This window comes from Camellia sinensis, chromosome 1, assembly GCF_055761805.1.
Source record: "Camellia sinensis isolate YWXY chromosome 1, ASM5576180v1, whole genome shotgun sequence".
NCBI classification, from domain to species: Eukaryota; Viridiplantae; Streptophyta; class Magnoliopsida; order Ericales; family Theaceae; genus Camellia; species Camellia sinensis.
In genome coordinates this window covers 98,713,024-98,729,763 of record NC_138961.1, presented here as the reverse complement: position 1 = coordinate 98,729,763, position 16,740 = coordinate 98,713,024, and the positions used below count along the sequence as shown (strand labels likewise).

Sequence of the window (16,740 nt, the reverse complement as noted above, 5' to 3'; positions counted from 1 at the left end):
TAGTCTCCTACCATACCACTAGCTTGCATTTAGTTGGGAGGCCATCAAATGGGCTGGCCGACCACTTTTCCTTGAGGGAGACCACCCACCCTGGTCGGCCGACCACCTTAACTGGTCGGCCTGCTCCCTCCAATTTTGTCTCTGTGAGTTGTTGCCAGCTGTGCCAGCTGGAAGGCATAGACTGCATCCTCCATACACGTGTATGGAGGATCTTTGGCCTTGGTTTTTAGCTTCTTTGAGAAGCTTTGGCCTCCTTTGTCTATAAAGGAAGGCCTTCCCCTCCTTTGTGAGGGTTCAGATTTTGGTGAAGGCAAAAGAATATATCCCTCTCTATATCTCACTATTTTGAGCTCCAAAGTGAGTGATTCTTGGCCCTTTGGACACCACCTCATAGCCTAACACTTCCACCATCAACCTAAGGTTCTTAGAGGCCATTTTCAGAGGTTAAGGAGCTGTGTTTTGGGTCCAGAAGTTGCTGGTTTTTGTTGAGCTTCAAGGGTAGCTCATTTTCTCCCTTTTTAAGCTCTATTTTGATCCTTCTCTTAGCCTTATTTCCATGCATATTTAGGCTTTGTTGTCAACTAAAAAAAGCTTCATTTTAAAGTGTTTTTCATGTTTGTTTAAGGCCATTTTCCTGTTGGAGGTCATCTACCCTCTTGCATGCTTCATTTAGTCTTGTTTTGAGCCATGCCTTAAGGCCTTTGTGTTGACCTTTGCTTAGCCACTGAAATCCAATGGATTTTCAGTGGTTGGCATGCTGTTTTGAGGCCAAAATCAGAGAGGGGTGACCCTCTCTCTTTTGGCCTTGTTTGTTTGCATATTTGGCCTTTCCAAGGAGCCTATATTTTCATGCTTCCTAGCCTTGGTTCAGGCCATTTTTAGTGACTTTTAGGACCTGACTAGACTCTATCTACAGCTGGTTTGGTCTCCTCATGTTTGCCTCTTGCATGTGTAGAATAATCTTCTTCATAGCTTATCAAAGGAGCATGTCATTCTTGCATGTATTGGTCATGTTTCAGTGGGTTTTTGGTCATTCTTTGGCATATCATAGCTCTGTCTTTTGCTGGTTTAGTGGGCTCTTGAATGCTTCACATGCTTGTAGTGTAAACCATGCTCACTAGCTTACATTGCATGTTGTTTTGGCCATTGATTCTAGCATATTTTGGCCATACTTCAAACTGATTTTGTTCATATTTTGGGATGCCTTAGCTCTGTTTTGAGGCCTCTTGGTCGAATGATGCTTTCCATGCATACTTGTAGTGTAATATCCTTGCCTAGCCTTGAGTTTTGGACCCCCTTGCATGCTTAACTTGAGGTGTTTTCATGTCTTGGCATCATTGAGCATGTTATTTTAGAGCCTATACTTGTGCCATGTTCCCATGTTTTCCACTTTTTAAATGCGTTTGAGTGTTGTGCTTGTATACCTTATTTATGGGCCATTGCATGCGCTCATTTTTGTGCATTTCAAGCCATCATCTTAGTTCATTTTGCCACTATTTTGGACCTGCATAGGGACTGTTTGGGGTTGGTTTGTTCATTTGGGCATTGCTTTGCATACCTCTAGTGTAATGCACTTCACTAGTTTCGGTATTTGAGCCATTCAACATGTATAACATGAGTTGTTTGCATGATTTGGGACCATTTTGTATGTCATTTCAGAGCTGGAACATGTGTTGTTGTATGCCATATTTCATCCTTTCGATGCTTTCATACAGTTGTATCTTGTGCCCTAGGCTTTGGGCCCTTGCATCTTGCATGTTTGCTTGTGTTTTGTTGCCTCATTTTCATCATGTATGGCCGCTAATTTGGGTATGGCTAAGGCCCATTCATTTTGGTTTATGTCCATTTTGCATCGAGTATGCCATTGTAGTTCATAGCATTGAGTATGCCGCGTTGTCACATGTTTGATCATTGCATTGCGCATGCCTTGTTCACTTCATTGTGTATGATAGTCTTTACATGTGCATTGTGTATGACATATAGTATCATGTGCATTGAATATGCCATTGTTAGTTCGTAGCATTGCGTATGCTAGTTTGCATGTTTGCACGTCATCCTTTGCATGTTTGCATGACTTGGTTGCATCGCCTTAGGATTGCATGCTTGAGGTCGCATTGTGCATGCCATTCTACTTGTTGCATTGTGTTTGGAATAGGAGTTAGTCCAAACACGGGAAACGAGGGACGTTTCATACTCCAAGTGATGAAACGTGCCTCAATTCTCGGTCGCCAACACTCTTGACTAACACATGATGGAGTTTAGGCATTTGTGTGTTTATATGTGCATTCATTTCACATTGAGTCGTGCAATCCGACTCCTCAGCCATCATGCATCGAGATGCGTGATTTGTGGCCTGAGGATCAAGGGCTACACTCCGTAGAGCTTATGCAATGATGGGGAGAGTGGTCGTGCACACATGTGTTGCAAATACCTTGCTTTCTCTCTCTCTTGCCTTTGTTGCAGAAAATGCAGAAACCAGGAGAAGAAACTGGTCGGCCGACCAGGTTTTCTGGCAGGCCGACCACCTTTTTTGGTTTTCACCACCAAGGGTGGTCGGTAGGTGGTCTCCATTGCCTATAACTGGTCGGCAGCCTCCCCCTAGATTCCCAGGGTAGAGTTTCATCTCCTTGGAGCTTTGTGCAAGTTTCGGAAATCAATTGCAAACAAAGGCGAGCCGGGGTATCGCGATGGATTTCCCGACAAGGCGACTCGAGCATGCATGTATCCTTTATCATTCAAGGTAGAGCTGAGGCAGTCCACATTCATGTAGTTTGCATGCTAGTTTAATTGCTTACTTAGTTAGTTTGTTAATTAATTCGAGTTGTGTAATAATTAGCCGTAATTTATTATTCATTTTGGTTGTGTAATGACTAGCTTAATTAGATTAGCTTAGATTATCTAGTTAGTGTTGTATTATTTATTCGGACACTCCGTCGAGAGCGCGAATTTTGTAATAAGTGTGCGTGTGTGTGATGCATGTCTTCCAACCCCCTATTTCTTTCTCCCTTTTATTTACCAGCTTATGATGGTTAGTTTTAGGGCATGTTTCAATTAGCATCCTTATGCTCGTATGATTACATCCATTCATCTGTCTTGCATGCACCGGGCTCGGCGCATCATACTAACTGCATTGTATTTCAATTCCGAGTTGAATACATGTTATCTGTAGCATCTCATATGCTATCTTAGAATGGCTGAGCCTATCTTAGTTGCATTTCGCATGTGTTGCATTAGCCATCTTAACATGAACTAGGATCATGCATTGATTACTAACTAGTTTCTATTTTGGCTTGGAGTACTCAGTAAGTGTTTATGCTTTAGCATCCTTGCAAGTGTGTGAGTGACTGCCATGATAGCATGCTTGCCATGAGGCTAATTGCTTATGTGATATACCTGCCTGAATGCCTGTGGGTGAAGGTTAGATTACTTGAATTGGAACAATTCATCGATTGCGAGTTTTAAGCCTACTTGAGAGTGGCAAATCACCCTGTTTTCTAAGCCCAGTTGAGGGTGGAAAAATCCGCATTTTAGCCTACTTGCGAGTAGCAAACCGCTTTAAAAAAAAAACATGAGATATTTTGTTCCAACTCAGGTGATCTAGTCTATACTTGTATGCTGTGCACATCACATAGTAATTCTAGGTTAATAACTGGAATAAGAGCACATGTGTTTTCAAAAACAAGATATCATGCTTAGTAGTGGCCGATCTTTGATCGGGCGAGCGAGGGTGCTCATGAAATGACCTTCCCCAATCGTACCCAAGTTCTTGAGCCGAGACAACTTTGGTGATGACGGACACGTGGCCTTAGGCACGAGTCAGAGTTTCCTAAATTCTACCAAAAGAAAATATTTAGGAGGCAACTCTGTATCTGGCAAAGCAGTTCATGTTTGACACTTCTTTCTAAAAATCAGTTTTTCAAAATGATTTGCCAGATTTGGACTCTTTGGTGATTTATCAATCTCGCATTGCACTTTGCAAGATCAGATTAAGAACCGTGACATTGAGCCCGAACTGTAGTGAAGCCCAATGAACAAAACGGGATTTTCCCGGGACGTTTGGGGACGTCTACAGCATCCCAGTTCATGCACGAGCTGGGGCAAGGGTAGATTCATCAATCTAATCGGCAAATGCCCAACCTGGAGCCGATCATCTCTTATACCCCAGCTGCGTCATGAGCTAATCTCATTCGGCATCCCAATTCATGCACCAGCTGGGGCAAGGGCAGATACATTAATATAATCGGCCACATATCAGAGCCTTGGGCCGTTTTAACGGTTTAACGAATATGAGCCTTTCCAAGTTGTTAACTGCCGATTACTTTAGTAATTCGGCTAAATAGCAAAGAGAGGATGCTTAATTGATTCGGTTAATTTGTTAGATGTTTGATTCACTCGTGTAGAATTGACTCATGTAGCAAACAGTAAAGCATAAGGAATTGCCATTAATAAATTAAAAACAGATGGCAAATAGTATATGCAGTAAACTGGAAGGCACAAAAAATTTTCATTAATAAATTGAGAGCAAACAACAGTAATTTTAAGCATGAAAATTAGCTTACATTTGAAGAAATGAAAATCTACTAACAAAAACCTACAACCACTATGCATCTAAGATGCCTACCAAAAACAAAACTATCCCTTAAATCAATTTTCAGGGTCAGACGCCAATGGCTCAACGTCTACCTGCTTAGATGGAGTCAGCTCTGCCAATGTCACATTCGCAGCAGCGAGGGCTTTGAGCCAGCCGTGTTTGAAGTCCCGATTCTTGAATTTGGGGACCTTTTCCACATAGTTGTCCAAGGCAGCGTCCTTCCCAGCTTGGAATGCTTTGGAAATCTTGGAGTCGGCCACTTCCTTTGCCTTCCTCGATGCATCCAAGTCGGCTTCCAGCTTGGTGTAGACCCCCCATTTTTGACCGTCCTTAAGACTTGGGCGTTACTGAATGTTTACTTGGTGGTGAAAGATGTGCAGAGCAAAGGTTTGATTTCTTCGGCAAGAGGAGAGTCAAATCCCAACCTCACACCCCATTTTGGACCAAAGCTATTTTGAATGGTTTTTAGGCCTTAAAACCCTCTCTTTCAAAATATTTTTGAAATAAAGTTTCTACGATGTTCCGAGGCTCGCATTTTGTCAAATGTTGCGCTTTTCGGTAAATCGAGCAAGGACAAAGTGGAAATGAATGAAAGAGAGATGAAATCTTTGGAAACTCTTTCAAAACACCTTTTTTAGGGGTTTGGAGTTGAAGAAAAGAGGAGAAGATGGAAGAAACCTAGTTGAGGAAGAAGTTGGGTATGAATCGTTAAGAGAAAGTCGAGCGGTCCTCGCTAAATCTGGCCTATCATTTTGTATACTTAATTTTAAGCTATGAGGCCACACCGTTGGAAAGAAGACTTTCGGGGCTTCGTTTTTCACTCAAGAATCTCCTAAAGACGAGTCCGGATGGAGGAGATATGATTGGTTGAAGTTGGGCATTATTCTGGTTGGACTGAAACTGAGCAGTCTTAACTAAAAGAGGCATAACTTTTCTCACAATTAGAATTTTGATGCAAGGCTTCCACCATTGGAAAGATTACTTCCGGGGCTTCAATTTGGGCACAAGAATGACCTGAAAATGAGTTCATATGAAGGAGTTATGCCCATTTTAAGTTGGACATGCAGAGCAGAATTTCCTATCTGCCACAAATGTGCACAGTCGGCCAAAAAAGTAGCAGATCGGCCATCACAAGTAGCAGATCGGCACTAAAGATGGCCGATTGGCCAAGAGTGACAAAAATTTAGAATTTTTGAAGATATTTCATCTCTAGCTGTTTCCAGTAAGCTCCAGCTGTCCCAACTCAAATATTTTCGACCAAAAGCTCTTAAATTGCTATATATGAAGCCAAATATCTCATATTCAAAGGGTTAGAACTTCTTGAGCAAGTTTTGAGAGCTTCTCTCACTAAAATCCCTCTCTCTCTACAAAATTTTCAGGACAACATCTCTGCCTCTCTCTCTAAAGCCTCTCTCTCTTGCCCTTTGGTGCATAGAAGTGTATATAAGTAGAGAAATACAACTAGTTTGCCTAGGCATCCTTCATCAAAGTTGCATATCTATGGGCTGAGGTCCCTTGGAGCTTATTTTTGGGCTGTTGGAAGGTCATTTGAGCCAAGAAAGAGGCTGTTTTGCTACTATGCATTAAGAGGTATAACTCTCCTCTTTTGTATTTGTTTTGCACACTTGCTTCACTACCCTTTTTCCATTGTTTTGGGGCTGTTTTGGGGGTGATGTTGAACTACAAAAACCTCTATTTTTTTCTCTATTTTTCATCCCTAAAAGTGTTGGTTTGTGCCTTGTTTGGCTAGGGGGTTGTCTCTCCCTTTGCTCTTTGGCTTGTAAAGCCTTTAGAGCCAACTTCCTAAGCTTTTGAAACCATCTTTGTTTGGCCTTTTAACCACTAAAATCCAGTACATTTTCAGTGGTAAAAATGTGGTTTTGCGATTCAAAATGGGAGTGGGTGGTCCCCTCTCCTCTTTTGTTGGTTGTATGCCTTGTTGGCCTAAGTATTGAGCATGTTTTTCTAGCATGTGTTGGCTTGTTCTTAGCTTATTTCAGCATGGCATAACTCTGTTTTGGCTTGTTTGATCATGGGTTGCATGCTTCATGCACTTGTAGTGTAAATCCTGTTTGCTAGCCTTGTTAGCCTTACAAAGTAGCATGCTCTTGTGGTTTGAATTAGCTTAGTTCAAACATGCTTTTGGTGTTATTTTGGCTTGTTATAACTCTGACCATGATTGGCGGATTCACCTCTTGCATGCTTTATACACTTGTAGTGTAATCCTTGCTAGCTAGCCTTGCATGCTTGTCTCTTTAGCCTATTATTCTAGCTCATTTTGGCTATACTCCAGCATGATTTTATTCATATTTTGGGCTGTTTTAAGACAGTTTTGGGCTGCCTTGGTCATATGACTCATGTTTTGTATAGCTATAGTGCAAATGCCTTGACTAGTCTTGAGTTTTGAGGCCCCTACCATGCTATACTTGTGATGTTTGCATGCCTTGGAATCATTTGGCATGGAATTTTGAAGCTTATATCTTTGCCATATTCTCATGTTTATCACTCTTTAATTGTGTTTAAGAGTTGTGCCTTTATGCTTTGTCCACGAGCTAATATGTATGCATGCATGCCTAAGCATTTGGGCTACCGTATCAGTGTATTTTTGGTCTTATTTTGCCATGATACAACTCTGATTTTTGTTGGTGAAATCATCTCATGCTTGGTCTTGGTGGGTGTAGTGTAATCTTCCTCATTGGCCTTGTATACTCCATGCTTCATGCCTTCATGCTAGCTTGTCTTGGCTCTATTCCATGCATGTTTCTAGCATTGTTTTGACATGTTTTAGGACTGTTTTGGATCATCTTGGCCTTTAGGGGCTTGCCTTGTATAGCTATAGTGCAAGTGCCTATGTTAGTTTCAAGCTTTGAGCCTTCTAGCATGTTATCTTTGAGCTGTTTGAATGATTTGGCATCATTTCATACATGATTTCAGAGCTTATGGTGTTGTCACACTTCCACATTTGTCACTCCTTGAGCACTTTTGAGAGTTGTGCTCTTATGCTTAGTTGATGGGCCAATGCATGCACATGCATTTTCTTGCTTTCATGCCATCATTTCATAGCATTTTGGCCACTGTTTTGGACATGATTGAGGTCTGCCCATATTCGGTTTAAGTCCATCTTGCATGTCGTTTGCATTGCACGTTGTTTGCATGCTTGTTGCATTGCATGATTTTTGCATACTTATTGCATTTCATTGTATTTGGCATACTTGTGTTGCATTGTGTTTGGAAAGGGTGTCAATCCAAAAACAAGAAACGAGGGACGTTTCATACTTGAAGTGATAAAACGTGCCTCAATTCTCGATCGCTGACCCTCTTGATCATGCATGATAGAGGTAAAGGCATTTATGTGTTTTTGTGCATTCATTTGCCATTGACTTGTGCAACTCGGCCTCTTTGGCCATCATGCATCGAGATGCGTGATTGATGGCTTGAGAGCCGAGCACTACACTCCTTTGAGCTTTAGACATGATAAGGAGTGTGGTTGCACACACATTTTCTTGCAAATACACTGCCATGCCTCTGTTAGTGCTCTGTTGCAGTAAAAGGAAAAGTTTGCAGGAAGAAGTGGCCGATCGGCTATCAAGTGTGCCGATCGGCTATCAAAATTGGCCGATAGCCTTGAAATTTGGCCGATGACTACTACACATGGCCGATGGCCATTCCACTTGGCCGACCACCTCTCAGTTTGTTCCTAAGGTGGATCAGAAGTGTTTTGGAGATTGGCACAATTTTCAGAAGTCTAAAACAGTGCAAACAGAGGCAATACGAGGCATGGTGGTTGATTTCCGGGTTAAGCAACCGAGCATGCATCCTTTATCGTTCAAGGCAAAGCTGAGGCAGCCTACTTCATATAGTCTACATGTTTAGTTAGTTGCTAACTTAGTTAATTTGTTATTCAATTTGTTGTGTAATAATTAGTTGTAGCTAGTTATTCAATTTGTTATGTAATAACGAGTTTAATTAGATTAATTAGATTAGTTAGGTAGATTAGCTTCGATTAGCTAGCTTACCTTATTCATTCGGACCCTCTGTCGAGAGGGCACAACTGTTATAATAAGCGTGCGTGTGTGTGATGCATGTCTTCCAATCCCCATTTCTTTCTCCTTTTTACTTACCTGCTTTCAATGGTCAGTTTTAGGGTATGTTTCAATTAGCATACTTATGCTTGCATGCGTGCATCATTCATCTGTTTTGCATGCATCAGGCTCGGCGCATCATACTAACTGCATTGTATTTCAATTCCAATTTGAACACATGTTATCAATCTGCATTTCACATGCCATCTTAGAATGGCCGAGCCTCTTTAGTTACATTTTTGCATGTGTTGCATTAGCCATCTTAACATGAACTAGGATCATGCATGATTTCTAACTAGTTCTCTGTTTTGGCTCGGAGTACACAGTGAGTGTTTACGCTTTAGCATACTGCATGAGATGTGTATGTTGCCATGTTAGCATGCTTGCCATGAGGCTATCTGCTTAACTGATATAACTGCATGAATGCCTGTGGATGAAGGTTGGATTACTTGAATTGGAACAATTCATCGAAATGCGAGTTTTAAGCCCACTTGAGGGTGGCAAAATCTATGACTTAGCCTACTTGCGAGTAGCATTTTCAAACCATTTTCAAACAAGCAAACATGAGACGTTTTGTTCCAATTTAGACAATTTAGTCTATACTTGTATGATGTGCGCATCACATAGTAATTCTAGGTTAAATAACTGGAATAAGAATGCATGTGTTTTCAAAAACAACATATCATGCTTAGTAAATGCCGATCTTTTGATCGGGCGAGCGGGGGTGGTCATTGCATGACCTTCCCCTCTCGTACCTAAGTTCCCGAACCGAGGCAACTTTGGTGATGACAGACACGTGGCCTTAGGCACGAGTCAGGGTTTCCTAAATTTCTCTAAAATAAAATATTTAGGTGGTGACTCTATATCTGGCAAAGCAGTTCATGTTTGACACTTCTTTATTAAAATCGATTTTCCAAAATGATTTGTCGGATTTGGACTCTTTGGTGATTTATTAGTCTTGCATTGCACTTTGCGAGATTAGATTCAGAACCGTGACACAAGTCCGAACTGTAGTAGCTAAGAAAAAAAGATTCGCGCCCTCACGCATGGAGTGGAGTTCCGAGCGGTCTACACTTGGTGATCACCTCCTTGGCTAACTTCAGCGCATCCTCGCTCGCTCTTGCTCTCTCTTTGGCGGCAAGCCTTAATTGGTCCGAATTCCTCGCTTGCTCGGCCTCGGAGTCGGCTCTCACACGTTCCTCCGCAGGCCACGATGCCTCGGAATCGGCCCTTTGAGAGGCTATCGCAAACTTGTTCTTTTCATTGTCAATTTCAGCTTTCAAGAAGTCGATCTGTTCTATGGCGTCATCCTACCAGCGGCCGATTTCGGCTATCTTGCCCACCATCTACAAAACAAGGAAATGGAGTTATAGCAAACAAATAAGAAAAATATATATATTTAGTCGGAAGACTGCAGATAAGGAAAATGATATACCAATAAAGCCGATTGAGCGGCTAAAGAAATCAGCATTAGGTCTGGCTCCGCTCGAAATACGGCCCTGTCAACCGGCAGGGTAATTGTGGAGGCCATGCTAGAGGCCACAGCCGGGTCCTTCAAAGCCGACGCATTAGAGGCAATCGGCATATTCCTGATCCTTGGTTGAATGGTGAACGGAACAACCAAGTCCGATTCCTCAATGCGCGGCTGTTTGTCGCTTTGGTTCTCGCCCTGGACGACCTCTTGGTCGGCAGGGCACTTTTCCCCCCTATGTTCAGCCTCATCCGCTCGTTCTGCTTGCTTCATCGCGGTCATTTCGGTATGAGCCGTTTCTTCCGTAACAACAAAAAAAGACGACTCGGCCATCGAGGCGGGTGGAGTTTCAGATTGGGCGGCGTCAGCTCTCCTTCGGGCAGCCAACCTCTTGGCGTTCTTTCTCCTGGCAAGTTGCGTGAGCGATTCCCTAGCCATATTTTTAGGATAGGCGTCGAGAAGGTCTCCAAAGTTTGTAAAAATGTCCTCAAAGGATGCATCCCCTCGGCTTGAGGTGGACAGAGGGTTGGATGAATTGAGGCCGGCTTCTTTGAAGGCCAAGTTTAAAGCCTCGTCTACCTCGGCCTCCAACTGATTCGGCTCCTCTTCGACCTCCTCGGCTACTTTTTCTTTTGCTTGCTCAGAATCGGAGGCTTCCAAACCAACCTCCCTCAGGTTCTTGTAATTGGGAAAGATAAGGGCCGTAAGCTGCTCCTCGCCCCTGGGAACAGGAATCTTGTCTGCCGTTGAAAAAGTTGTGTAAGTCGGCGCGTATCTCAGAAGAATGTGGGTCGTCCTCCCTTGTTTCTGAAGGCTTGGATGGCCAATAAACTGGAGAGCAATTTTAATCTCCGCAAGCACAGCGTCGTCGGCTGAAGGCAACACTTTCTTCAAATTGTTACCTGCATGAATAAAATGATTAGTACATAGAAGAAAAGCCGAATACATGCGTGATCGTAAAAAATAGAAAAAATAACGAAAATGAGCTATATGGCCACTTGGTTCGCCTTTTCGCCTTGGCACGAGATCTAGGCGATCTTTACCCTCGCCAAATTCCTAGCTGCCTCGGATAACGACCATTACATCGTCAACATGCTTGCCGGAACTGGCAAGCATGGTTACTAAGTGATGATCAGTATCCTTAGCCCTGAGAAAATAACGTCCCAGTCGGCCAGTAGACTTGGCTAAGGCATAACAATGTCGAATAGCAGGTATACCTAGGTTAATCCTATGGCGTCGATTCAACTCTATAATCCCATTATGATTCGGAAAAAATTTACCCTAGGCTGGGAAGGGATTAGGCCCCAGTGTCGAAAGAGGGCCTTAGAAATAGATGATGGGGAAAACGGACCCCGCCCTCAGCAATCGATAGGAGATGAAAGATGATTGTACTCTCATCAGTCCTCTCCATATCAGTAGTGCTGTCTACTACGAGTGACAGATGGACGTTGTCGGGGATGGAATAGTGGCGTCGGAAGCCGAAAAATCGACCCGCAAAAAGGAGCTCTTTCAAATGTTTTTCCATCCTAGCCAGCCTAAGGATTATACGAAGCTAAAAATAAACAAAGAAATGGGATTCGAAATGAAGGAGAAGAAAACTTACAAGAAGTAGAAGAGATAATGGGAGACAGGAGGAAGTTGCAGAAGTTGCGAAACGGAAGTATATCGAAGGGCAAACCAAAAGCTTTGAGTATTCAAAAAGAACTAGCACACGAAGGGACAACATAGTTTCAAATCGCATTAAATGAAGAACGCATACGAAGAGGCGGGAAGATATAATAATGCCTAAAAAGCGTCTGCTCTGACATACATTGGGATGAGGTTAACCGCCGTTCTTTCTGTGACTTCTCAAATTCGAAAATAAACATGCCGTACGAGACCAAACACGCCGAATAACTGGCGTTAATAGGATGTTTGGGGGGCAATTGTGGGAGCCGAATATTCTGGGGGAAGTAAGGCCGTATACAGGTATGAGATCAGTTAAAGAAGGAATTTGTACTCGGCATTGATCCTAGTCGACATTAGAGCCGAATAGTATAATGGGCATTTCGACTCGCAAAACAAGAGCCGAATAAATAGACGCGCAATGGATCAAGGGTGGGCCCGATCCTAAGGCCCAAGGAAAAGGATATAAATAGAGGAGCATCAACCAGAGAAAGGTACGTGAGAACAAGAAAGTTTAACTTTAGATACAAACAAGCCAGAGAGTATACACTGACTTGTCCGTCGGAGTGCTAATTCCGGCACCCCCGACCAGAGTGTTCATTCATTTTTAGGTGATTAGCTGAAGATCTCGAGCATCCCATTGGATCAAAAGAGTATTTCCAAACCACTTCTCCACAGCCACTTCTCCTCTGAAGTGTGAGCCATTGTCTGAAATTACTTTGTTTGGCACCCCATATCTGCAAATGTTGTTATTCCTGATGAATTTGGCCACATGTGATGCTTTTAACACTGAAAACGACTATGCTTCAACCCACTTGGTGAAAGAATCAATGGCAACCAAGATGAAGTGATGCCTATTTGAACCCTTCGATGTGACTGTCCCGATGACATCTATATCCCAGACTGAATAAGGCCAAGGCAAAGCCATGTTGTAGAGTTTTGATAGTGGGATATTCATGCGATTGGCATGGATTTGACATTTCAAGCATCTCCTAACAAAGTCGATACAGTCACTTTCCACGGTTAACTAGTAGTATCCCTCTCTAAGGATCTTTCTGGCCAGCGTTATACCATTCATATAGGCTCCACGCTGTCCTCCATGGATGGCTTCTATGATACGCTTTGCCTCTTTTTCCTTTACACACAGCTTATGCATTCCCAGATGTCTCATTCTGTATAGCTTATCTCTGCAGATGATGAACTGAGTAGCCAGACGTTATATCTCCCTTTTGTCCTTGGCATTTGTCCCTTGCAGGTATGTACTGCTTTCCAAAAAGTTTCAAATATTAAAGTAACAGGGGTTTTTATTTTTAACTTTTTCTGTTGCAGCTACCAATTCATATGCGGGCGTATATCTTTGTTCTATCAAGATTGGGCACATCTTAACCCCAACTGGTATATCTATCATGGAGGCCAGGGTTGCCTATACATTAGCGAATCAGTTTTTCTCTCTCACCAAGTGTGTAAATGTCAGTCTTTCAAACATTGAGATCAACATGTCCAAGGTCTGATGACATTTCATTTTTGTCCTCTTTAACCTTCCAGTCTCCATTGGCTTGAGAGACGACCAAGTTCAAATCCCCAATCATATCCAACCTTATTGCCCCTAGTTCTAGATTTGTTTCCAGTGCAGAAATGCATACCTCATACTCTGCTTGGTTATTAGATACCCTGAATTGGAGTTTGAAAGATAAAGGGATATGGGAATCATCCAGTACTATGAGCAACACACCTATCTCATAGCCAAATTGATTGGATGCTCCATTAAAGTACAACTTCCAAGTGTCTTCTTCTATCTGCAAGACTTCCTTATATGGGAATGAATAATCCATATCATCTTCTCCTTCAATCGGGTGATCAGCCAAAAATTCTGCCACGACCCTTCCATTAACAGATTTGCGAACGACATACTTGAGGTCAAATTCAGAAAGCAAAAACAACCAACAAGCTAGCCTACTGATAAGCGCTAGTTTCTCAAAGAGATATTTGATGGGGTCTAATCTTGAAACCAGAATTACCGAGTGAGCTAACAAGTAGTGTCTTAACTTCCTGGTAGCCCAAAATAAAGCTAAGCAAGCATTTTCTAAGGGACTGTAGGCATCTTCTTACTTAAGTAGTAGATGGCTTTCTCCACTTTCTCGTTTGACTCTTGCGTAAGCATACACCCCATGGATGATTCAGTCACTGATAAATACAAAATCAGTGATTTTCCTAGCTCATGTGGCGATAACACAAACAGATTCTGCAAATACTGATTAACTTGCTCGAAGGCGAATTGACACCGACCATTCCGTTGGAACTTCTTTCCGTTCTTCAATAGACCAAATAATAGTTCGCAGGTCAAGGTTAATATAGAAATAAACCTCCATATGAATTGTACTTTGCCTAGAAAGCCCCACACCTCCTTTTTAGTCATTAGTGGCGACATTTCTAAGATGGCCTTAATTTTGAATGGATCAACTTCAATTCCACACTGTGTGATCAGAAATCCCAACATCTTGTCCGCAGTTACCCCAAAGGTGCATTTTTGTGGATTCAACTTCAGCTTGTATTCCCTGATTCTCTCAAAGAATTTCTACAATGTAGTATAATGGCCTTCCCGATCTTTGGACTTGACAATCATGTCATCCACATACACCTCAACTTCCTTGTGGATCATATCATGCAATAGTATGGTAACGACTTGCTGATAAGTGGTCTCGACATTTTTCAAACCACGTGGCATGACCTTGTAACAATACGTCCCCTATGGTGTACTGAAGGTAGTTTTTTTTTCTGTCCTCTAAAGCCATAAGGATCTAATTATACCCCAAAAAACCATCCATGAATGATAGTAAGGCATGCCCTGCAATCAAGTCTACCAATTCATCAATATGTGGCAATGGAAAGTCATATTTTGGACTAGCTTTGTTCAAATCTCAAAAGTCAACACAAACCCTAATTCTGCCATCTTTCTTCTGGACTGGCACAATGTTGACTAACCAAGTTGGATACTCGGATACAAGCAAGAACCTGGCATTGATCTTCTGTTTGATAGGTTGGGTATTAGGATTAAGAGGGATCCAATGTTGTACAATCTCATGATCAATTCCAAGCATATCTTTGTAAGCCTACGCAAAAACATCTTTGAATTCCTTTAATAAAACAACTAATTGCTTGCGTTCCTTCGAAGATAAAGTGGAACCAATCTAGTCTAAATGAAGATGTCTCTCAGTACCCACATTAACAGAAACAATTTCGTCGATTAATGGCTTAGCACGCCTTTCTTCTTTCGAGTTGATTAAATTTTTCAAAGCCTTGAGGAATTTCTTCCTCTTCATTTTCTTCAAAATTCTAAAAATTTCGGTCAATGCTATGAACTATAGGCACAGAAAAGTAAGCAAAAATCACAACATCTTCATTCAGAATCTCGGGCTCAACAGTTGAAACAGACTCCAAAGAAAAGAAAAAAGAAAAAGAAGACTCTGACATCTTAGACAAACTCAAATCTGACTCCAACCCCACAAGCCCAACGGACTCAGACTTAATAACCAATTCAGAATTGTCAATAAAACTTTTCTCAATCATGCCAATTTGCTTGCGTGTTATTCACTACATCCACGATGAAGCTTGAACAATTGACAGGCGGTCTTTCCCCGATCACAGAAATAGTCGTATCCCCCAAGTTCATTGGTTCAACACTAGTATCAAACTCTTTCAGCAAATCAACCAATGTTAGACCTAGGACGTCCTCTGTACTGCTTTCAGAATTGACATCACTGCATTGACCGATGTTGATGCTTGGATCTACCTACTCCTTGTTGCCATCAGAAAACTGATGATCAAAGAAGATTTCAAACCCGGGATATCTCTTCTTTTCCTCTTGGTTAATCCATGGCTCTAGAAACCCACAAAAAGGAAAATCCTCTCCTTCCCAGACAACCATTCAAGGTTGCACAAATTGGCTATAGACCTACTTAAACTGTTGCGCGGTTCTCTTTGTCTTGATCCTCTCCTTGATCTTTTCACTTTTCCTTTTCCAGTCATCTGTTGTAGGTGCATACCTAGTTCGAATGCATGCAGGTTATGAGGTACCTCACCGGCTATAGCAATACCTTTTCTGTTGCTTCGTTCTAACCCCATCCCAAGAATGTGACCCAGTTTACTCATGAAGTAAATTGAATGGGCACTAACGTATACACCTTCATCTTCTGCTATGAGTGTTTGAACTAGCTAGGCCTCTGCTAATGTAAAACATCCTTCTTCCCATGTTATATTTCTAGCAACGGCGTTGTAACGTTTGGGGGAGGATGAATGGATGAATTTCTGAAGACAGTGGCAACTCCTCCGTCATATGGGTATTTTACCAGTTAATGCAGCGTGGGTGATATAACTTTCATCTGATGGAGCCAAGGCCTTCCCATTAGCAAGTTGAATGTTATGAGGACATCTATAACATGAAATTCAGTTTTGTTCTCAGATGGACCCACTATTATTTTCACTTTGAGTGTCCCCATAACCTCCCAACTAGTATTATCATAAGCCCAAATCAACTGAGTAGTGGGCATGAAATCTACTGGCTTTAGCCTTATTGCATAAGTAGTGCGTGAAGGGCAGACATTGATGGCTGATCCAGTGTCAATCAGAACAATCGAGATCCATTTCTTTCTACATTCCAGTAACACGTATAGAGGCTTATTGTGTCCTGATCCTTCCGATGGTAGCTCTTTGTCAGAGAAGGCCATCATAGGAGCTGTTTCTCTTGGGGTGATTAGCGACACCAGTTGTTTCGAAGTTGTGTCAATTGATATCTTAGCCTTGCTTATGACTGACAACATTGCTTGTCGATGCTCTCGAGAAGCCATGAGAAGTCCCCAGATGGAGATGTTTGCCTAGATCTTTTTTAGCTGTTTTAAAACCAGGTTTTCTTCCACTTCTTTCTCTTTCTCTTT

The 16,740-nt window shown here is 42.1% G+C and overlaps 1 protein-coding gene across 1 annotated transcript; it reads right to left on the bottom strand.

Annotated features, from left to right (window-relative positions):
* Window positions 1–13,287: 13,287 nt before the first annotated feature.
* On the bottom strand, window positions 13,288–15,129 carry LOC145807826 (uncharacterized). Its single transcript, XM_082906802.1, has 3 exons — window positions 15,031–15,129; window positions 14,746–14,919; window positions 13,288–13,719 (listed from the first exon to the last, which is right to left on the bottom strand). The coding sequence occupies exons 1-3, from the start codon at window positions 15,127–15,129 to the stop codon at window positions 13,288–13,290; spliced, it is 705 nt and encodes a 234-aa protein (XP_082762928.1).
* Between the last annotated feature and the right edge of the window lie 1,611 nt (window positions 15,130–16,740).

Coding starts and splice junctions, on each gene's coding strand:
- LOC145807826 (XM_082906802.1), bottom strand. CDS start 15,129: ATGAAGAGGAAGAAATTCCTCAAGGCTTTGAAAAATTTAATCAACTCG. Junction 14,920..15,030: donor ACGAAATTGTTTCTGTTAAT/GTGGGTACTGAG, acceptor GTTTTTGCGTAG/GCTTACAAAGATATGCTTGG. Junction 13,720..14,745: donor AGAAAGATGGCAGAATTAGG/GTTTGTGTTGAC, acceptor TTTGACCTCAAG/TATGTCGTTCGCAAATCTGT.